The sequence below is a fragment of the Manacus candei genome, unplaced genomic scaffold (assembly GCF_025592945.1).
Source record: "Manacus candei isolate 608988 ecotype Guabito, Panama unplaced genomic scaffold, ASM2559294v1 h1tg000153l, whole genome shotgun sequence".
Lineage (NCBI taxonomy): Eukaryota > Metazoa > Chordata > Aves > Passeriformes > Pipridae > Manacus > Manacus candei.
In genome coordinates, this window is record NW_026138201.1 from 2,196,285 (window position 1) to 2,218,394 (window position 22,110).

A 22,110-nucleotide genomic window follows, 5' to 3' on the forward strand; every position below is an offset into this window, starting at 1 on the left:
TCTTCTGTTTCACATTCACAGCAACTACAGCTAATTTCTACACAAGATTTGTTCTAGGTCTGTGAATATGGGCTGGGTTTTGCTGGGATGAAACAAGAGTGCATCTTCCTGCTAAAGAAAAATACAAAAATCAGGGTGTCCTGATTGGAAAAGACCCAACAGGGCTACACTAAAAGGGAATGCATTAGGAAGAGCATTCCCAGCAGGTCAGGGAGAGGATCCTCCAGGAAGGTTGGACCAGATGACCCACTGTGGTCCCTTCCAACCTTCTAAGTTATTCTACTTCTTTTCCTTATCATCTATACTGATCATTTGTGGTCCAAGATACCACTGTAGCAAATACTAATTCCTAAGTAGCTGCTTTAGTGCATTGCAAACTTGCATTTCAAAATGACTGCTCAATGACAAGACGTGCATAATTAACATTTAAGACTGTTAAATTTTTGTGAGTGAGTAGAGGCTCGATCTGGCACTTGAAATCTTGCCTTTGAAGCCCAGGAGAGTCAGAGAACTGGTGTCTGAGACAAAAGAGTGTCCCATTTCTTCTGCGCAATTAAAAACAACCACTGAGTTTTAGATAATAACAGAGGACAAAATACCCAAGTGCTATTAAAAATATTTAACCACACACAAACGGTACATATTTAAAAGACCTTAGAGACTGACATGTTATACAAACCAGTAGAGCTCTCATGGTTTAATCTGCAACTAAAACATGAACATTTTAGTACATTAGTACAATCTAACGTGTATATAGGTTATAAATATATGTGTGTGTTTGTGTTTGTGTTATAGGTTATATATAAAAATGCAGATGGCTACAGGCAAAAGACAGTAAGTTAGTGCTGGCTGGCCCTCACTCAGACTCTACTCCAGTGTTCTCAAAGTCCTTTGCAACTATTGATTAACCTATTTTATGCATCTCAAGTTTCTAATTATTTATAAAAAGGATGAAGTAACACTGATTAATTATAAAAAGGATGAAGGTCAGCACTGTAACCAGAAATGGAAAGGAAGGATTTGGGGCCCCACTCTTTTAGGTTCCAGATAGCTCACCTTCTAAATGTCATGTGTGGACAGCACACCTAAACTGTAATCTGGAGTTCTTCAATTAAACAAAACCACTCAAAAAGCTAGATGTGTATTTTTTCCAAGGCAGGAAAATTACTGTAGGACACTAGACAGGCAACTGCTTGAAATTTAGCTTTGAGTTCTGAGATCTTAAATCTAAATTTTGAAGTCTTCACTACGCCCATAAGCACTTTCTAGAGGACTGGTTTTATGATGAGAGGGCAAAAAAAGAATCACCACGGAAAGTTCAGCAAATTTCTGTGGTTTTTTAGAGCTTACATTATCAGGGTGTAGAAAGAAAGTGATTTCCCAGAGAGGCTGTGACAAAGCTCTCTTTTTAGGGTGAATGAAGCCCAGGGACAGAAAGAGCTGCTGAAGAACAGTAGTGATCAGCAGGCACAGATGTGTACTACAGCCTGAAATCTAGCAGACAGCTAGTCTAGCCCACACAAAAGAGCTGCTTCTCTTCCCAAGTTTTCTGGCTGGTGGGTTGGCTGATGGGACTTTGCTACTTCTGCATCTGCTGCTCTGATGGATTAATGACAAGCCACTTTTTACTGCTATTATTGTCAGTGTTGATGTTTCCACTGGACATGTCACCAGCTGGCATGGCAACTTCATTCAGCACTGCCTTACAGCAAGCAACAAAATCTCCCAGTTTGGTTGGAAGACTTTCATCAAGACTTTTTCTCCCATATGGAGTAAGCAAATATCTTCAAAAGACCTCGCAACACTCATCTTCCAGGACCATAAGGGGGTGGGAGATGAGTTAGCAACACTGTGAAACATGTAGTGTGGAAGTTGAGATATAACCTGAAGTTGCATAAAAGATGGAAAGGAAAGCAATCTTTTTTTTTCCTTGAAGAACAGGTCATGCCAGATAGCTCAGACAACTTGTGCAGCGTGACAGAATTTGTGCACAAAGGGAACGTGGCAGATCTGATTTTGCAGAAACATTATTTATGGGTTAGTGGGTGGACAAGAGTTTCCTCAACAGATTTTTGCAGATCTAATCATACACAGAAAGTTCAAATGGCTCCCTTTAGCCTCTACTTAGTGCTGCTTTATAGATAGTGTTTTGCTTTAATTTAATTTCTCTAGACTTTTAATAAGACTTTTGGTACTTTAGTGCCTGGAAAATTATTCCTGACACTGGAAATATGGTGCCTTGGTTATGAACACTGCAATGAAGATATGAAGTTGCCAGACATATTGTAAACAGAGCATAATTACACTATTTAGAGTTGAACATCAAAATGGGAAGAGATGCCAAGTGGCATTTCTCAGAAGTTAATATTGGGACTGATACCATCTAATATCTTCCCAAATAATTTGGAAAATGAAGTAAAGTGCACGCTGACTGCATACACGGGAGATGCAAGAGGAAGATGAACTACAGCACAGCAGGTGGGGAGGTTGAAAAGAAGAACCAAAAGGATCTGGAGATCTGAGAGGGAGAGAGAGAAGGGTGCACTTAAGAGGGAAACTATTTCATGTAGAATAATAAGCTTAGAGAAAATTAACACCCATCTCGAGCAACCAAATGGGAAAACGCCAATTTTCATTAAAAAAAAAAATATATATCCAAGAGATTTCACAGTTTATTCACACTGAAACTTCACATTGGGGTACATGCATCAGGTTTGACAACTTGTTTGCTACATTTCAGCCTGATGTGATTTTAAAAGGAAGAATAACAGATTCCCTTCAAAACCTGCCTTTTAAAATGCAGTTTGACTTATTTTAAACGTATACCAAATGCTCAAAAAAGACCTAATTTACAGTCCTGTTAGCAGAAATAACACAGAGTAATGTATCATCAGGAAGAGACATAGAAGTAGCACATACAAGGTCCAAGGTGGAAGTTAGGAAGCCAAAATCCAAGTGTCTGATACTGTCAAGGAGCTCTAAGTGTCCACTGTGCAGTAGAGCAAAATCCATGAAATACACTGATTTTTTGACTTTAGAAACTCAGCTATACCTTGGAGAAAGCTATTACTCTATAAAGGAAAGATTCTGAGGGATTTTTTTTTAAAAAAGGCCTTCACAAGTGCTGAAATAAGTTAAATGACTACTGTATACACTAATAAACCTTAAATATTGTCTGTAAATTAACCATAAATATTACCTGTAAATTATCTATCACCTGCAAATTATCTATTCAACATTATCTGTAGGATAGAAATTGCTAAAAGGATGTACCCTAGCAATAAAAATCAACCTGTAATTAGATAAACTCACCAAGGATAGAAAACATACTTGCTGACACAAAAGCCCCCTACATGGACTATGCTCCTGGCTGAGAGTTTGAAGAGCACACTTGTCTTTTCCCCATCATTATTTGGTTAAACATACCCCCAGTAAAGTACATTATTTTGTCACAGGAATGATTCATTAGGAGAAAATGACACAAACTTTATCAAACTGAGTGTTACTTTTCTTCCTAACACAGCAACCCAAACACAGCTGATGCACACAAAATGGCCTGATGTGACAGCAATCAACAACAGTATTTTTAGGTATGCTTAAAAACCTGCTTACCAAGGGGAGCCATATATTCTGAATCCCCTCACCGTCACTTCAGAGTCTTGAAGATAGATGCAGTTTGTTAGGAGAGACTGTACATTTTCATAGCTCTCTGGCTTCAGCTTAGAAACAGAGGGGAAATAGTAAAAGTCCTGCTTGATTAAGTCAGCCATGAATTCCTGGTCAAAGGTCAATTCATGATTTCCTGCTATCACAATCTTGTATTCATAGGGCAGGCTACCTAAAACAGCGAAAAACAAACACGTTACTTGTTTTATGGAAGATTTGATGGAAGAAAACAGACAGACAAACTGTTATTGATTCCTGTAATATTCTCACATACTTGAAACGATAGAGCATGTCCCTCCTCCACGTTATTGTAATTCCTGGTGATTCCAGGTAAATGACATTACTGCCTCTTCCATGGCACACTGTGATTTAGCACGCTTAGCATTAATGTGTTGAAATTACTTTCAACTCATCAACCTTAAAAACCAGTCTGCAGACTTCTGCTCTACTATTTACTTCTAGTTAATTGCCATTTGTGCTGCAAGTATCATTTACTGTGACAGTGATGATAACTCTTTGACAGAAATTAGGGTTCAAAGAAGATCAGCTTCGGAAAATCATGTCAGCTCCCTTCTCCCCGAGCTCAGGTCTTTGTCAGCTCGTGCTGGGAGCTCTAACACCCTCACAGCTCGGGTCAGCCAGAGGGGTCTGCTGCCCTCTTTGCCCTGACATTAATATCAAGCCTTCAAGGAAGGCAGGGATTTGGTTCAGCTGTCAAAACCCCACATCCCACAGAGAGATCTCCCAGTCTGCCTCTATCCCGTGTTTTTCCCCTGCTCCATTTTCTCAGTGACTTCCTCGGATCTGCGGACTATAATTTAAAGTGACTCATGTTCGAGAATATTTTACAACCCGTATTTAGTGAAGAACCTTAGCACAGCCTCCTGAGGAAGGCAGGGACACATATGCCCACACACGTGGGTTCTTCCTGAGAGCAGCACCGAAACAGAAACTTTCCACCCGACTCTGCCTTCGGTTATTCCCTGGATTCTGCCCCTGGGAGTCGGCATCAGCTGCCTCAAAAAGCTCAACAGAAACCTTTAAGTACATCTGAGAGGAAACAAAGACAGAAACTGTGTAAAGCTGCATTCATCAGCTTTGTTTGTGCACTGTGAACTTCAGGACAGTCAGAAGAGGAGATTGGGACCAGAAAAGAAGTATTTTATTGAAAATCAAACCCGCCTTGCACAGCAGCAATCTCGTGGGTTTTTTAATTCTAAAAGTGTCTTGCTGATAACATAGAAATCTTTAGCAGTGGCAAAAGTTGATATGATAGGACTTCAGAATAAAATGCAACAGTGTGATTCAGAGTTAAGGGAACAGAAGACACAGTGTTGAACTTTGCCAGATGAAAAGATGAGGGTAATTCTTAAGTACAAGTTTCAGACACTTGTAACACCTGTATTAGGAAAACTGAGTGTACAGATTCCAGTCTTTCCTATGGACCCAAGACATATGTGTCTTCAGAATACTTAACAGAAACTCTTTTCATGTATTTATTTAAATATTGAAGATTCAATCATTTACCTTTTTGCTTCTCAAACAGCCTTTTGCAGATGTGTCCTCCACCCCCACAAGTTTCCCAGGTGTGTGCACACATACACACACAAGTGAAAAATGCTGTTTACATGCTGTCATATGCATGGGCATCTACAGGCCTAAAAGAATTCTTGGGAAACAGGAAAAGAAAGAAACCCACAATATTGCTAACAATTCCATTTCTGTTCTGTTTTGTAAGTCTTTTCCAGCTCATCTGATCCATCCATCTAGCAGCCAAGAACCTGTGTGAGCTGGTTATAGTTGTTGCTTCCACTAATGTATTTATGTCATGTTGCTGTCTGTGGGTGTTACTTAGGCAAATTAGCAAATTACTCTAAATGTACAGTTACATTTATTATAGTGGCGGCCAGAAGTGCTGCTGTAGTTACAGGTCTGTCAGCTTTTCAATTAACAACTGTGGTTTTTGATGAGTTTGCAGCTCAGTTAGCTGTTTTTTTTCTTCTTTCATCCCACACCAGGCCATGGTAAAACTAATTCCCTCTCTTTGTCCCCTCAACTCTTCCTCTTCACCCTTTAAATATTATTTAAATAAAAAAATTATTTTAAAAAAAAAGATATTTTGTTCAAACCTTTTTCCTTAGGAGACTTTAGAACATGCTTTGCTTTTCACTCCGAGTGCTGTCGAAGCACAAAGTCAGCCTTAGTATAAATCTTTGAAACCTTGTTCTTGGCTGGGCACTGCTCTCATGAACTATCATGTGTAAAAGCAGCTGCAGATGAAGACCCTCAGTTATCATATTTCCCACCTTCCCTGCTTCCTGTGTGATCCACACTCACCAGTGTTCACTCCAGAGTGCTGAACATCTCTTTGCAGTAAAGCACAGTCCCCAGGGGACCAACACCACAATCTAGTCTGGTAGGTCAGCACAGTCCTGAGAAATGAATGTTCCAAGTGCCTTTCACAGGAGTAAGATCCACCAAACATCAGCACTACCTGATCAACACCTACCTTAAAACTACCTTAAAGCAGCAACTCCTTCCTGCTTCTGACCTGCAACTTCTTACTTTCCCTTTTCATGCATTATTAATTTCTCTGTATTTTCTCATTCCATTATGCCCTTCCAACCCAAATCCCTACTTTTCCATCCCCAGGCACAGACTACTGCACAATTTGTAGCCTTGCCTTGGTCCTTGGTTACAACCAAGACATGCCCAAGAGCACATGGCCTAATAGCTGCTGTATGGCAATGTTTGTACACAAGTTCATAATTTAGAACAACCACTTCTCCATTTTTTTTAGGCCAATCCTGATCTCAGATTATTCAAACACTTCCAGGTTGATCGGTTTATTCCCCCACCTGTGCTTAGGATGGAGTAGCTCCATCCAAGAAGACTCTGCAGTGTGTTTTTGTGGGTTTTGACCCCCTCTGGAGTGTGGGAGTCTTTCAGGGAAAAAAAACCTGCTGCAAACAGAGGCAAGTCCAGCAGAGAAGTGTCAGGATGGCTGGGGAATGTGGGATATGGGGAGAGGCCGAGATCTGAGTCTGCTCAGCCTGGAGAAGGTGGAGGGCAGACCCTGCTCTGTCTGCACCTGCCCGGGCCCAGGAGAAAGAGAAGGCCAAGCTCTTCTCAGAGGTGCAAAAATGGTGACAAACACAAGTGGGAACATGGTACAAGGAAAGAATGAGGATGGTGAAAGAGTAGAAGAAGTGCCCAGAGCAGCTGGGAGGTGTCCACCCTTGAAGACACTCAAAATTGAACTGGACAAGGTTCTGAGCAGCCTCCTCTCTAACTGGCCCTGCTTTGAAGCGGAGGCTGGACTCAATTCCCCTCCATCCTGATTGGTTCTAGACTATTTTTAATCTACACTGGAAAACAAACAAGAATTTTAAAGAGCTTGCAATGGCAACAGAAATTAAAAACTCATTTTGTGTTGTGATTCTAATGGAACAAATCTGTGGCACTTTCCCAGGAGTGGAGAGCACATTCCATTAAGTTTGGTGCAAGTTCCTCACACTCATTTAGCAGATGAGAAGGACTAAACACCCAACTGATAGCCAATTAACATTTGATGCCAACATATGGCTTTGCTGGTGGGCAGGTAGCAAAACTTGCTAATACAGAAGCTCTGTGTAGACAATGACATTACAGAAAATTTATGGCTGTCACAGGAATTCTGCACACATATCCAGGACAAAACTAATTCCCCAGAAAAATTAAGGCAGCGAGCACATAAGGAACAGATCTGCCCTTCAGGAGTGCCAAGAAACACTTGCAAGAACATATGCTATGGGAGTCAAAGATGTGATTTCAAACAAAAAAAAAAAAAAAAGGAAAAATTATTAATTTGGGGGGATGTTGCATTTTTTTTTCCTGATCTCTTCTTTTGACCAGCCAAAACAAGATTAAGTGTTTTTGCCCAAAGACCAGGGATCCTCCTGTTCTTGGCGCCTGAGAAGATTCTGCTAAAATATGCCTGTAGTCTGGACACAAACTACAACTAGAATTGGCTGGAAAAGTTTTACCTATACGTTTTTCCGTATTAAAATTATTAAAATACCACTTGGATGGAATGGGATATATTTGGAAATTCATGTAGTGATTCTGACATTACCAAGGAAACAAAATGAAGCAAAATGTCAGTTTAAAATATTTTTGGGTGAATAAAAATTTCATTGCTAAGCAAAATTTCACTTTTTATTCTAGAGTAAGGGTTTGGTTGTTTGTTGTTTTTTTTTTTTCCTCTCATAATGTTTAACTAGAAAGAAACTAAACTTATTTTCCTCCATAATCAACCTCTAGCCACTTCATCCTATTTGGAATTTGGAATCAAAAGAAATGGTTATAAATTAAAATCCTGTCAGGAACACACTGGCTCAAATTCAGTGCTGGGTTTCAGAGGTTCCTTTTTCAGGCCACATCCAACTTTTACCTTCTGCCAATTTGGGATGGGGCTCCAAGACACCATCATTCTTTCAGTCTCTATCTTAACATGGGATCAGGGATTTTCCCCATTCTTTTCCTTCTCTGCTACATGGTCCTTTATCTTTCCTGCCTCATTTTCCCCTCTCCTTCCCATTTTGTAATCTCCCTTTTTATGCAATAAAACACTGGACACACATCTTCCCCTTAATTTAGCAGTTTTAGCAAAAGATACCTTTTTCTTATGGGAAAAAAAACAACAACTTGTAGAAGTACAATGCTTTAGAAGACAAATCATCACACAAAAAATTCCTCCCTGAATTTCCTGCATCGATAGAATTCCTTAGTATTTGAGGTTATTTTATTATCAAAAAGCCTGGGATATCATATTTAGCTTATAATTACCTTATATATAGCCAGATGGTATTATCATCTTACAAGCTTAACTACAAGCCCTCCTCAGAAAGTTTCTTAGCCTTCATTTGCTCAGTCTAAGAATCTGATAGGAGTGCTGGTAACATAACATGTATAAGAATATATATCTCTATATATATTGTTTAGCTAGTAACATCTTTGTTTATTCCTTTCATTACCGTAGATTGCTAATTAAGAAAATCAACTGAACATCTAATTTTTGGGTGTTTATGCACCAATTACAAAATGATTGCGGCCATTTTTAACTCCTAAACTACAGTAGGTCCTTTTTATGGCGAACATAATTTTTTTTTCCAGAATAACTTGAAGCGCTGGGGAGCCATAACTTGAACAACGAGCTGCACAACGCGAAGGGCTCAACAACCCGCCTCTGTTTGCTGTTTCTCTGCCTCTGGGTTTGTTCAAAGCAGAATTCTGAGTGCTTGAGGTTCCTCCTGCTCTATCAGTGAGCCAGTAAACGAGAGATCAACGCTGCAAATAACTCAAGAGCAAATTCGAGGTGTCTCCGCTCCTCTTGTACTGAGAGGTGCAGCATCTTTATCAACCAGCAAACCTCCTCTGCAGCCTGCAATTGTTATCAGCTTCCAACTCTGCCAGGATAAATGCAAACTTGCACAGGCAGATGTGTGCTTTGCTTCTCTCCTGGTACTGAGCAGAATTTTTAGTATTCATTAAAAGCACTGACAATCATGTAAGTGCCCACTTAATGCTTCTTCCCTCTCATTCCAGCCTCTTAGAATGCAGCAGTGAGTGATATAGTGGAAAGGCTGCATTAACTGTCTCAGATTGCTTTTTAGCATCTTTTTGACAGTTCTGTGTTTCAACACTGGGGCTGATGTCTGGGAAATTCACATTAACATACTTTTTGTACGGTGTGTAATCTGGAATAATACTGTAAATGAACACTCCCCCCCAAGTCATCTGTAACCTGCTACCTCCAGCCTTTCTTGCACTGAAGAAGCCAGTAATTACACCAAACACTAAACCAGCAAACACACACAGTGCTGCTCTCATTTGGAAAACAGGATTTCTTAAAACAGACAAAGGCAAATCAAACTAAAAAATGCCCGATAATACTCATACCTAGGCTCGTTGATACACTGTGTTTTATACACACCCACACACCTGTAATGACTGGTCAAAATCATTTCTAGGGGAAAAGTGGCTTCCTTTCTACCTGGCTTATTAAATTATCCTGTAATTGTGCAGAACCAACCCAATGCAAGCAGCAAACTAGGCCATTGGAGCAGTTGCAGTGAGTCAAGACAAAAGGTTGTGTAGCTCTGTACCTTCTGTCCCACAATGGTCAGTAACAAACACCTCCAAAACTGCACAACTGCAACTGAACCTTCCTTTGCTGTGTCCCCTTAGGTTGTGGCACTTGATGGCTTGAAAACCACCAAGTCACAGGGTCCATTTCCACCAGCTGGTTTTTTCTTTTCTTTTTACTTTCTGGGATAGCTACAGTCTTAAATAACATATTTTTCTGAGGAGATAAATTTCCACCACAGCCTTTAAAATATTCTAGTTCTGATTACAACTTCTATCTAGGGACCAGGAAAGCAAAGGAGACAGAGAACTGAGTTAAAAAGTAGCAATTAAAAAATGTTTTACACTTCCTACATGGATCCTTGTGCACACTGATAGAGATTCCTGTGCAGATCTTCAGATCCCACGAAGGTGCTCTCAGCATCTCCCAAGTTGTCACCTTGTGGAAGGGAAGACTACAAAGAGCTGTGTGTCATGTCACAGCACTAATAACAAGGTTTAATGTTTGTGTACAGTGCTCCACGAGAGATGTTCAAAGTGCTGCACTGAGAATAATTAATCCTCCAACAAATCCACGTGGTAGGTGGATCAAGCATCATCTCCACAATTTTACAAGGGGAAGAACAATAAAGAGGCTGTCAAACCTGAAGATGACTAACTAGAATTTGGTTGCCTGTCTTCCTCAGGCTCTTTCAAACCTCTCTGCCAGAGGCAGTGGCAGTTCACAGAATCCCATTCCAGACCTTTCTGTTCCATGGTTGTTCTCTGCACTCCCGGGCCATGCTGCCTTCCTAAAGCCAGATTATCTGCTAGTCTGGACTAACACTGGGGGTTTTACTCACTGGAGGGGTCAGACAGCTCAGTGTTCATGAAACCAGAGACTCAGAATCCTGAAGTTTGGCTACCTTCCACTCCGTTCATGGAAAGAAGCCACCTCAGGATTGGTACAAAAGGCAAGAAATCCCCCAAAAGCAAACCTGTGTTTGGAAGGAGGAAATGAAGAACAAACGCTTCAGCACCTACCACTTCTACAGCTTCTCACCACCAGGATGTGGAAAACAGTTGGTCTGGATCATCTTCCCGATACAGGGATGTAACTTAAACATTCCTGAGACTCACAGCAGCCAACTTAATATTGTGAAGTTTTCAGGACAGAGTAACTCCCCAAAACTGGAGAAATACTGGAAGGGTGTGTTGCACAGCACTTTCCTGTGCCCTGCTGTACTGTCTGAGCCTTAGGTGGACAAATGGATCCAAGCCATCTTACACTGAAGAAATCCAATAAACCCCAACTTTTTCTTTTTTTTTTTTAGTATGCCCAGTCTTTTAAAAATGACATCTGTTCTAAATCCCTACACAGCTCAATGTTTTTCACTGCATTTCCAAAGCCATTCTTTTGTAAATAGATAATTAGTGCTTAAATACTTCTTTCAAGGGGTTTCTACATTAACATAAAAATAGTGTAATTACTGATGGTCAAAATGGCACGACTACAATTTGTAAATTTTAATTCCTTTTGCTGCTCTGAAGCTGATTTTTTTTCATCTTCAACATGATTTTAATCTGTTTTAAATGTGACTATTATTGGACCTAAAAATATAAAATACCTGTTAAGATAGGAAGAAAAACAACTACCTCATTTTGCAAAGCTGAGCAATAAAGCAGAAGTAAAGCTAAACCTTCTGACCACAGGCTTTTCTGAAGATCTTTTATCAAGAACTTAAAAGTAGGGATGATGTTTATTGACCAACATTAGCTGATTCTGTCTGCAGAATTTAATGCTAGAGGATTAGATCTAATACAATCTAATACTAGAAACAGGTAATTTTAGTAGTGCTAGTTCCTCTCTTCACTCTAAAGTATTTTTTTAGTCTGAAATAAAAATATTATCCTTTGAGCTGAATCCGCCCAGGTCAATTCCTAAAGGGCATGTCAAATAATGTAATCTTTTTTTTTTTTTTGTGTGTGTGTGTGTGTGTGTGTGTGTGTGTGTACAATAAGCACATAAGAACAACATTCTCATGAAAATACTCTGAAGAGCTAATTATTGTTTTCCAGCACAACTCAAAGCCACCTTCTGTTTATGGTTTTTTTTTTTTTTAATCCCAATTTAGCTTGAACTTGAATTTCAAACAGGAAGTCTGTCTTTGACACTGGAAAATCTCAAGCAAACACACTGAAATAATATATATTGTAAAATGTGTTAGTTTAAGTAATCTTTCCAATCCATGCACAGAAGAGACTTCTCAGAGAAAGTATGGAATTATGTGTTGCAACTTATAGCATAGATCAGTTATTTAGTTAAATTTCCAGGAAAGTGACCCACATGCTCCAAGTGAAAGTGGGTCCTGGAGCATGCACAACTTGGAAATGATATTCCAGGCTGGAGCAAAGGGAATTACATGAGCAACTCAGCCAAGCAGGCAATTTCCAGTGCCAACAACACTGGAGATTAAAAAGCAGAGACAGTTTTGGAGTCGTTATTTGATGAGTGCACTAAGGCAGGACACGTGGTTTTGTGTTAGTCCTGCAACACATTTGATTTATGTGCAGGTAGGGAATAAATAACCAAAACTAAAATCATGAAAAAGCTGAGGAGAAAGAGAAGCTGCTGTGCATAGTGAGCCTGATATATCTTATGATGTCATCTGGAAGAGATGCTCCAGCCCTCTGATCATTTTCTTGACCCTCCTCTGGACCAGTTTTAACAGGTCAATGCATTTAGAAACAATTCCCCCAAATCCTTTTTGGCTGTTCAAAGTGTTATCTGTTAAAATCTCCTGGGCATGTTGGAAAATCAGCATATGTTCAAGGTCATCCTTGTAATGTCATTAGCAAGTTTCCCTGGCTTCGTGGCCTTCTGTTCAGTCCTTCCATAATACAGATTTTGTACTTCATTTTTTCCTGATTCTCCAAAACTGGATTTTCAAATTCAAAAATACAGTAAGAGAACAAACTAGATTAAAAAAAAAAAAAAAAAAGGAAAATATGAAGTATGAAAAGAGGAGAAAGGTCAATTAAGAAAAAAAAAGGGAGGGAAATGACCGAGTTGGCAACGTTCACAGGCTTTGAAAACTGACTATTCTGCCCCTCTTCCCTTAATTTTCTAAGTTATCCTAAAAAAGTTTAGCAAAATAGAAATCTCACTTCATGATATTGCATGACTGGGCAATAAGAGGACAGATGAGACTGAACATAAATTTATGCAGAGTAATTCAAGTGCTGGAAAAAACACACCAACTGTAGATACAGTGATGGGTTCTGAGCAAGGTATTACCATACAGGAAAGAGTTGATAGAATTGTATTAGGAAATTTTATGACAATGCCATCTCATTGTTCAGTCACACAGTTAGAAATGAAAACAGAATAATCCACAACACCAGAAAGGAAAAGAGAGCTAGGAAATCTCATTTGCCGGGGAATAAATCTGTGGTGTTCTCAGATCATGTGCAGGTCTGGTCTCATCATTTCTAAAAGGATTCTAAAGGATCATTTCTTTGTACCTTCTAAGAGGTACAAAGAGTGACACAGGTGACCAAAGGCATTTAAGGACTTCTGAACAGTCTTCAGCCTTAAAAATATCTTAAGGGCAGATATGGGATGAGCCTATAAATTCTTAAGCAGAACGAAGATGAAAATCACTTCCCTCTTCCAGTATTAGGAAATACCAAATGAAATGAGCAGGTGGCAGGTTCAAAATAAGCACAGTCCACCCCACCATCCCTGTCACACTGTGGAACTCTGTGTCTGCACCAAAATCTGCACAGATCCAAAAGGCAATTTAAGAACTAAGAAATTAAAACCCTATGTATTTAATACAAAGTAATGCTGTGGCTGCAGGAGCCCTTGGAGTGCCTGCCAGAGAAAGCTGAGAAAATAAGCATATCCAGTTATCACCAGCATTTCATCTCTTCCACAGAGTTAAACCTGGCCCTGGTAAAACCTCAAGTCCCTCCCTGAGAAGGGGAGAGGGGGTTTAGCAGAAACAAAACATGAGAGGAAACAACTAATTACCAAAAAGAACGAATGGAAACGAAATCAAGCAGAGGGATTTAAGGGTCAGAAGAGCAAAAAATATGAAAGTGGGTGAGTGAAGGGCAGACAAAGTACCAGGACCATGAGCTGTGTCATCTGAGATGGTCCAGGCCTTCCTGTGTGCCCACATAGAGTCAGAAAAAAGGAGAGAACATATTTCAGGGGATGACTCAGCAAGCCAACGTGCCTCTATTAGCACAACACTTGAGCATGTGCTTGGTGTAATCATAAGGTCCAGGGAAGTTAATGGTGTTAATGTAAGATAAATTTTCCATCAGACAGGCACAGGAAATTTTATGTAAAGCAGAAAGATAAAATCTGAACTCGCTGAAGGGCAAGTTGATCTGAAAAGATGAAACAGAGACAGACCAGAGGGGCACAGACCTAATAGGGCATGACAGAACAGAAAATTAAGAGGTAAGAATCAATGCTACACACAAAAACATGGAGCAAAAGCAGGAGCAGGGAATGTATCTCAGGCTTGAGAGGGAGATGAGATGAAGGGAAGCTGGACCATACAAATATTCTGGTGTTCATCCCAAGTTGTAATCTAATGACAGCAGAAGACAGAGAACAAAATAAGTGGAAAGGGAGCCCTGTGCCATGGACATGAAAGAATGGACAGGGAAGTCTGGCAGCAGCAGCAAGAACGACAGTGGAGGTCAAAGTCAATGCCAGATCTGCCTCTTATTTTCTCTAGAAACTAGTAAAATATTAAGACAAGGAGGAAGGAGAAGGCTGGGTAGGCTGAGGGAGCTGCAAAATAGTGGAAGGTACTGGAAGCAGCCCTCTAGAAAAACCTAAACTGTTGGGGACCAGTCCCTTTCACAACAAAATGGACAACCAGCAAAAACTTCTAAAATTCCTTCTCAAAAGGAACACTTTTAACCATTCTGCTGTTTACTATAGATTTTGTAAACACTCAAGATATTCAAGAGTTGAAAAATTGTCCATTTAAAATGAATAAAAATTTATTAAAAACTAAATTAGATCTTCCCTTTTTTCTTTTTTTTTTTTAAATTGCCAAGAAGCTAAAAAAATCTTTAACTCGCTACATTTCTATATCTCAAAGATGCTCTTGCAAATATTTAGCTCAAACCACCAAGATCACCTTTTCCCAAGGGAAACTGGAAGCATGACTGAAAAGTCAGAAAATTAAGCCCTTTTTTTGGGGAATGAAAATGATGAAGAGACCATGCACAGAAACTGTGTGTAGCCCCCATCCTTGCCAGCAATATCCCCAAGCACTTCTCTTCCCACACCAGCAGATGAATAAAATGGATATTATTTAGAAGGATAACCATATGGTTTGTATAACTTGTACATGCTATTTTCAGGACATTATTATAAGACATGGTACAGACCTACACAACAGGGTCAAAACTTGCTTTCTGTTTTATAACCACCCTCCTCCTTTTGGGTGCAGAGACAAGAGGTGATGGCACTATATCAATATATCACTTCCACACACTGTTCCTACCTTAATACTCGCAGAATAATGCAATTATTCCGTGTGGGACACATTATTGGGTTGCTGAGCTCAAATAAATATTTATCAGCCCTGCTGATAATTATTTGCTAGTAAATATTTGTTTAAATTGTGAAGTCCTGACTTTTCTTTTTTTTTTTTTTTTTTATATATTCCATTTCAGCCTACATGCATCTGTCTGCTTTGTGCCTTCCCAGGGCGGAATGCTGTAATATGTACCAAAAAAAAAAAAAAAGAAACAGGGAAAAAAATGCAAATGCATCCACAGAAAACTTGAAATCTGTTCCCCTTAAACTGTGTCCTTTCTCTCTCCAACTCCTTCATTCCCTCTCACCCTTTTTTTTTTGTTAATGAAGTATCAGAAGCCACTTTTATTCTAAACTGAGGTACCCGCAGTGCTGCAGGAACAGCACCGGGCAGGGTTTTTATCTGGATACAGTGCCTGCTTTCCAATTTTCACTGTCATTTTTTTTTTTAAAGCATAACACAAAACATTGCAGAAGCACATGTAAATCACCACTCTCTTGCCCAATGGAACAGAATTTCAGCTCCCAATGCCAAGGCTTGCCTACAGAAGGCATCTACATCTGGTCTGCTACATCCAAGGCAGCAACCACGGGCACACGGTTTGCTTTGTTTGGAATTCATCACTGTGGTGCAGCTGAGCCTCAGATTAAAAAAAAAAACAGCACAACTATGAGCCTCCAGGGTTAAACAGACAAATGTTTTCAGTCACAACAACTTTTTTTTTTTTTTTTTGGGGGGGGGGATGGGGGAGAAGGAAAGCCATAACAATGTATGGAAGAGGTTTTATGTAAATCATTAAAGGCCTACTGACTTAAATTGTTGCTAACACCCAGAAGTTGCTTAATGTACACTTGGGAGTGTGAAGGCAGAACAGATGAATAGTCTCACAAATCCTATTTGCTCCGTTGGAAAAATGCAAAAATATTTGTGAAAAACAACGATTCCAGCTCGTTGCCATTCCAATCTAAAAGTCAAATTAATATTCATGATTTCTGAGTGCAAGGTGGTTTTTACTGGGAGGCAGAAGGGGCAGATACAATCAGTAAACAAATGTGCTTTCAGATGCTCACAGAATGCAGTACCTACCTAGCCACTCGTTGAATTTTTTTACTTCACTAGGAAGTCCCAGCTCAGTAAAATCACCAGCATGTATTAACACATCTCCATATGGCATTTGGATGGGATCAGTTCTTGAGTGAGTATCAGAAATACAGACAAATCGTGTATATCCTGGAGGTTTGGGAGCGTCGTGGGGCACCGGATCCACCCTGCAGGAAATGCATCATAACAAGGTTAGGAAGTATTTACGTACTTGGTAGTGGCTGCTTCGCTATCCCAACACTGTTTTTTCTACCTTTACAAAAGATTACACAGACCTCTGAATCTGCCTGATGGAAGGATTTATTAAAACAAACCTAACACTAACGGGAGGTGTAAAAATTCTTGATGTTCACAGCACAGCATTTTCAGTGTTTTTTGGTAGACAGATTAACTTCAAGAGATTAAGGAGAAGAGATTGGACTATGGCAGTAACTCTGACACAAATACTTACAAATAAATCAAAGGCATTGCCAGTTTCAAAGGAATAGCACCATCCCATTTCATTGTTTAAACGTGATTACATGGTACACAGGGAAGAGATTTGTTTGAGATACATAAATACATTTAAATGTGTTTTTTCTAATTAGAACTTTTTTTCCCCCCCCCTGCAAGTTACATAATTCCAGCAAATTTAATTAACACATTTTGGAGATATGTTTGTGTTAATGCAAAACAACACGAGAACTCTCCCAACAGCTGTAAATGTACATTAAAGCCTCACTATTGTCAGGACAAATGTGGTGACTTTCTGGGTTTAATTATACTAAATGAAATCAAATGCTGTGAGGGGTGAGGCTGCATTGTTCAGAGCCCAAAATCAAGATTCAAAGCTGAGGGAACGAAAAGATCTGACCCAGTTTGATGAGACTTAGGAGAGGAAAGCAGAGAACACCTTATTTTCAAATCAATCTTTTTAACCTCAATCCATATTTTGTTGGACTACACAGAAGCAAATGTATCCATATACAGCTATACTGTATCTGCTATTCCAGTTAGGGAACTCTGGTGGAATAAAATCCAAAAGCCAGAGGTGCAAGAGTTATATTTGTGCCACTAGAAACCAGAGAAATATACAGAGTTGTTGTGAACTATTTTACTTTTGCAACATTTATTTGAAAGGACAAATAAAATTAGTTTTGTTCACTGTTGCTGTATATAATACACACTTCTATCCCTTGCTGGTTGTGCTTCAATTTAGGAGCTTACTTTTACATAAACAAACCCAGAAAAAAAAATAAGATATTTTTGCTATTAATAGTACTACATCTGTTCCTAAGTAAATTTTTAAAAAGTATTTTATTTCTTAAAAGTCATAAGATAATAATCTTTAATCACTCCATCTTTTCCCTATGTCAAAGAATTCTGTGAAATTTAGAGGCGTTTTTGACAACCACACGGGATTGGTGAGAGAGTGAGGAATAAATCTAAAACATTCAAATCTTGTTAAATACAAAAAAAAAAAAGCTCTTAGCATCTTCTACGCTGTAACTACAAACCTAGAGCATGAACAAATTCTTTTGCACCCATACCTTTACAGGAAGAAGGGATGCTGGGTTTTTTTTACAGCAATACTGGAGAAACAGCCTTTTAGTGCCAGCACCTTGTAGTTGTCTTTCTGAAGTTCCAGTTTTTGAGTAGAAAAGTAATGAAAGGTGAGGTGAGGAGCAAAACCAGCTGGGATCAAATCCTACCTAATGAATACCCAGATATGTCAGCAAGGACCTAGTGGGAACTGCAAAACTTGGCTGACAGAGAGTGTTTGGAATGTTTGGCCCCTGAAAACACTTGTTGTAGGGTTGAGGGAGTGTGTGTGCTGCAAGAGGACCACAGAGGCCAGGTGAAGAAAAAGAGTTTGATGGTAAAAATGCCTCTGTTTTGGAGAAGAACAGAAGAACAGAGCTGCCACAAGGGGTGGAGGGGGGAGGTAAGAGGGGTGCAAAGGAACACGGGTGGTGAGTGGTGGGGTTTAGACTGGGCAGGCTTTGCCATAAGGTGTGAGCTGTGTGAAGGGTAATACATTCACTTCACACAATTCTGCCACAAAATGAACTGGGCAAAACCCACAGAATCACAGGATGTGCTGAGCTGGAAAGGACCCACAAGAATCACCAAGTCCCTGCACAGGACCATCTCCAAGAGTCAAAGGATGAGGAGCTGACCCTGCCTATCTTTGCAGCTGTTCAAGCTGAAAGGATTAAGCACCAGCTCAGCAAACACAAATTATTGCTCTCCCTGCCCAAGACCTCCCAAAGTGAGTTACAGGTTGTAGTAAGCCAGCTCTAAATTATGCATATTACCCTGGCACGACATAAGGGTTGGTCTGGTCTAACACGGGGACTGGTTTAAAATATTACTTTTTGACCTTTCATGGCAGAGCAGCCTTCAAAGTAGGTACTGCTTCTCCTTCAGAATCCTTTCAGAGCTCAGCACAGCAGTAAGTTGGGTGTTAGGGAGTAGTATCAGGCACCTCACATGTGAAGCTGAATGTTAAAAACAACAGACATCCCATGGCAATCCCATGCAGCACATAATGCACGTGCTTTTTTCCTACAGTTTGGATGGGCATGGGGAAGATGTGGACAGCAGAGGTTATGTGCAACTTTTAAATTCTGTGCAATAGGCCAGAGAATTTTCATGGGAAAACAACATCAATGCAAAAAAAAAAAAAAAAAAGGCAAATAAATGAGATGCAGGTTTTTCATCTTGAAGTGATATGCACACACTGAGACCGTATATAGGTAAAAACATATGTCAAGTTTCACAAACACATCTAAGTTGTATTACTGGAAATAATTTCTGAAGGCTCAATCCCCATATTCTCGTGTAACATGTTCCCACAGCAGCTGTCACACCAACACCCAATGCACAGCTTGCAGCGTGAGCAGAGGAATACAGATCTGCTGATTATTTTTTGTGCAAATGCTTTTGTTTTTTCTTTAAATCAGCACGAAAATTGAAAAGCTGAGCTGAAAAATCTCAGAGCAAAAAAAACATTTCCAGAGGTTGGTTTGTACACCAGATTTCAGTGGTTACACAAGGGGGCAAGGCAAGGACTTTCCAGAGATGACTGATGGGCTTGAAAACACTGGCAGAATTTACCACCCTTCTCGTCAGTGGCAACCCAGCCATCTCATAAGCACAGGGATGCCAGATTATGACAGGTCTAGAAAAGTCCTGAAGGAGCTAAAACGTCAAAGGAGAAATATCAAACTTCACAGAGGACCAAGGAAGATCTGCAGGACTGAATGCAGAAGAAAAGGGGGACCCCCGTGGTTAAAACAGTTTACTGTGGGCTCAGATGTTAACAGGTCTGTGTGAAATCTCTTTGTGGTTGCCTACAACATCACTAATGTAGGTGTTTGGAACTATGCACAAAGCCTGCACCTCCCTGAAGTTAAGGACAAAACCTGAGTTCACGGAAACAGGGCTTTCACCCACGACAATCATGGGAATAAAAGGTGCTTTTGTTACCCTTTTTATGTCTCCTTCTCCCTTCTTTGTTACTATTCTATTCATTGGTAGGAGGCAAAGGCAATCCTGCTGGTATTCAAGAAACATTATTTACAATTTCTGTATGAGGAGGAAGAGTAGGTCAGATTGTGGTACATGTTCCAATTGATTTGGCCTGTTTTCCTATTTGCACAAGCTTCTCCAATAGTATTAATCACTCATGAGAGATTGCTAAACTCTTCTGAGGAACCATTTTCTAAGGACAGCTTATTTTCAACTATTTGCTCAGGTGCTGAATTTCTATCATGTAGTTGATTGTCCAAGCCCTCCAGTACCATAATTTCTTAGTGGTTAGAAGTTTAAACAGCATATTGTTGAGTACCAAGTGGATACAAATAAATAACTTGCTTACAGCCCAGTAAAAAACATTCGGCTTTTAAGACCAGGAAACAAATTTCTGAGTGCCCAGGAGCTGTCTGACTATTCACAGAAAACAGCTAAGCCTCATCAAATCAACCTGCATCTGGCATTTTCATTTGTAAAAGTATTTCTGAACCTACATTTGTTTGTTTGTACTTTTGCTACCATTTGCCAGCTCTACAAACTAAAGATGTTTTTATGTAGCTGTAATATAACTAACCAGTGCTAACATTCAACCCACTTTACTCTTTGCATTTCAGTGGGATCTAAAAAACCCCATCACAGACCATAATACACTGCCCCCAAAAACTGAGTGTTTGCTCACCATCCTGATACACACGTTAGTCTTCAGATTCTTTTTACATAATCTAATTTATACCAAATAACGTTCATAAGCATTCACTAAAGTGACACATAGTATTCAGTGCTTAGTTTTTTAGCTGCAGAAATCATAACCTGTTTTGTAAATTATTAAATCATATTAAACACCAAAAATGTGAACAAGATGATTATTTGTTCAGTCTTCCTAAAGGAAAGGAGTTCTCTTTAAAAACCGAAAAAACAGCCTTCTGCTCTAAAGATAAGGCTGCTTCTCTCTTTAATAAACACAATAAAATGGTGCAGACATTTTTATTCCCTATAAAAATATTTTACAGTAGAATTTTATACTTAATTTATTTGTAATAGCTTTTACTGTTTTGCTCTTCCTTCTGGCTCTAAACTTTATGGCAGGTTTCATTTTGTAATTATAATTCTCCACTTTACGTTACAAGTAAATCATCTAGAGCAGTTAATTTCACTGATGTTGTCATTATATAAGAAGTCAGAAACAAACACAGTATTTTAATCACTCTTTAAGCACTTGGCATTTTCGGCACATCGGAATGAGAGTAAGTTGTCGGATGGGTGCCCACACTATTTTATTTATTGAGATGATTTTTCCCTTGTATGTAGCTGTAATATAACCAAGCAAACAGTATGTGTTGGACAGACAGGGGCTGGGGTATTTCCAACAGCTCTGTGCATCAATATGCAACTGCACAGAGCAAACAAACATTATTAAGATCACAGAAAGTATCACCCTTGTAGCATCTCGTGTTTTATTGCCACTGCTCGCCGTTCATTTCTCTTTTTAACACCTAAGCATAATGTATTACACTAGTGGAGCAATCTTTCTCCCCTCCTTTAACAAAGTGCCTTGCAGATGGGCTGGGTTTGTATCGTTACAGTAATTATTGTTAGAAAGGCAGCAGTTCCTCGAATTCCTCCTGACCGGTCCAACACAGCAGTAACCCCCAGGGAGGCCGGGCTGGAGCAGGGACAGAACTGCAATACTCACATCTGCACGTGTGGGGGCTGGAAACGCCCCTGGTTGATGTTGTAGAAGGTGAAAGCCTGCGTGGGGTTGGAGCTGTACTCGTCCACCTCGATGATGAGCCTGCTGTGCTGGTGCCTGCGGGCTGCCATGATGTGCGACTGCGCGAAGGCCATGCTTGCGGCGCGGGGCTCGGCCTCCTCAGGGGATCATGTCTGCTATCTCCCTGCGTCCATGGGAGAGCACCAGCACATCTCACCTCAGCAGCACAGCCCCCTCGGAAACACCTGAAAGCAGAAGGGAGAGATGGAGAGTGACTGCTGGGCTGCCTGGGATTCGCTTTGATTAACATGACGAAGGGGAGGCACGGAAGGACAAAGACTCCTCCAAGGACTCATCACACACCTTTCCAACCCAGCAACTGGAGGAACATGCTTTAGTTGGGGAGCATGGACTGAAAGTAAACTTGCTAAAGAACTC

At 40.0% G+C, this 22,110-nt stretch overlaps 1 protein-coding gene across 6 annotated transcripts in view; it reads right to left on the reverse strand.

Moving 5' to 3' along the window:
• Positions 1-22,110, reverse strand: part of MPPED1 (metallophosphoesterase domain containing 1) — a 61,082-nt gene that overhangs the window by 24,896 nt on the left and 14,076 nt on the right. For all 6 annotated transcript variants that reach the window (XM_051772483.1, XM_051772478.1, XM_051772480.1 and 3 more), the window contains exons 2-4: positions 21,655-21,917; positions 16,427-16,612; positions 3,613-3,834 (exon numbers count right to left, since the gene is read on the reverse strand). In XM_051772483.1, the coding sequence (XP_051628443.1) occupies positions 3,613-3,834; positions 16,427-16,612; positions 21,655-21,806 (560 nt within the window). In that variant the 5' untranslated portion in view covers positions 21,807-21,917. The remainder of the gene's footprint in view (positions 1-3,612; positions 3,835-16,426; positions 16,613-21,654; positions 21,918-22,110) is intronic.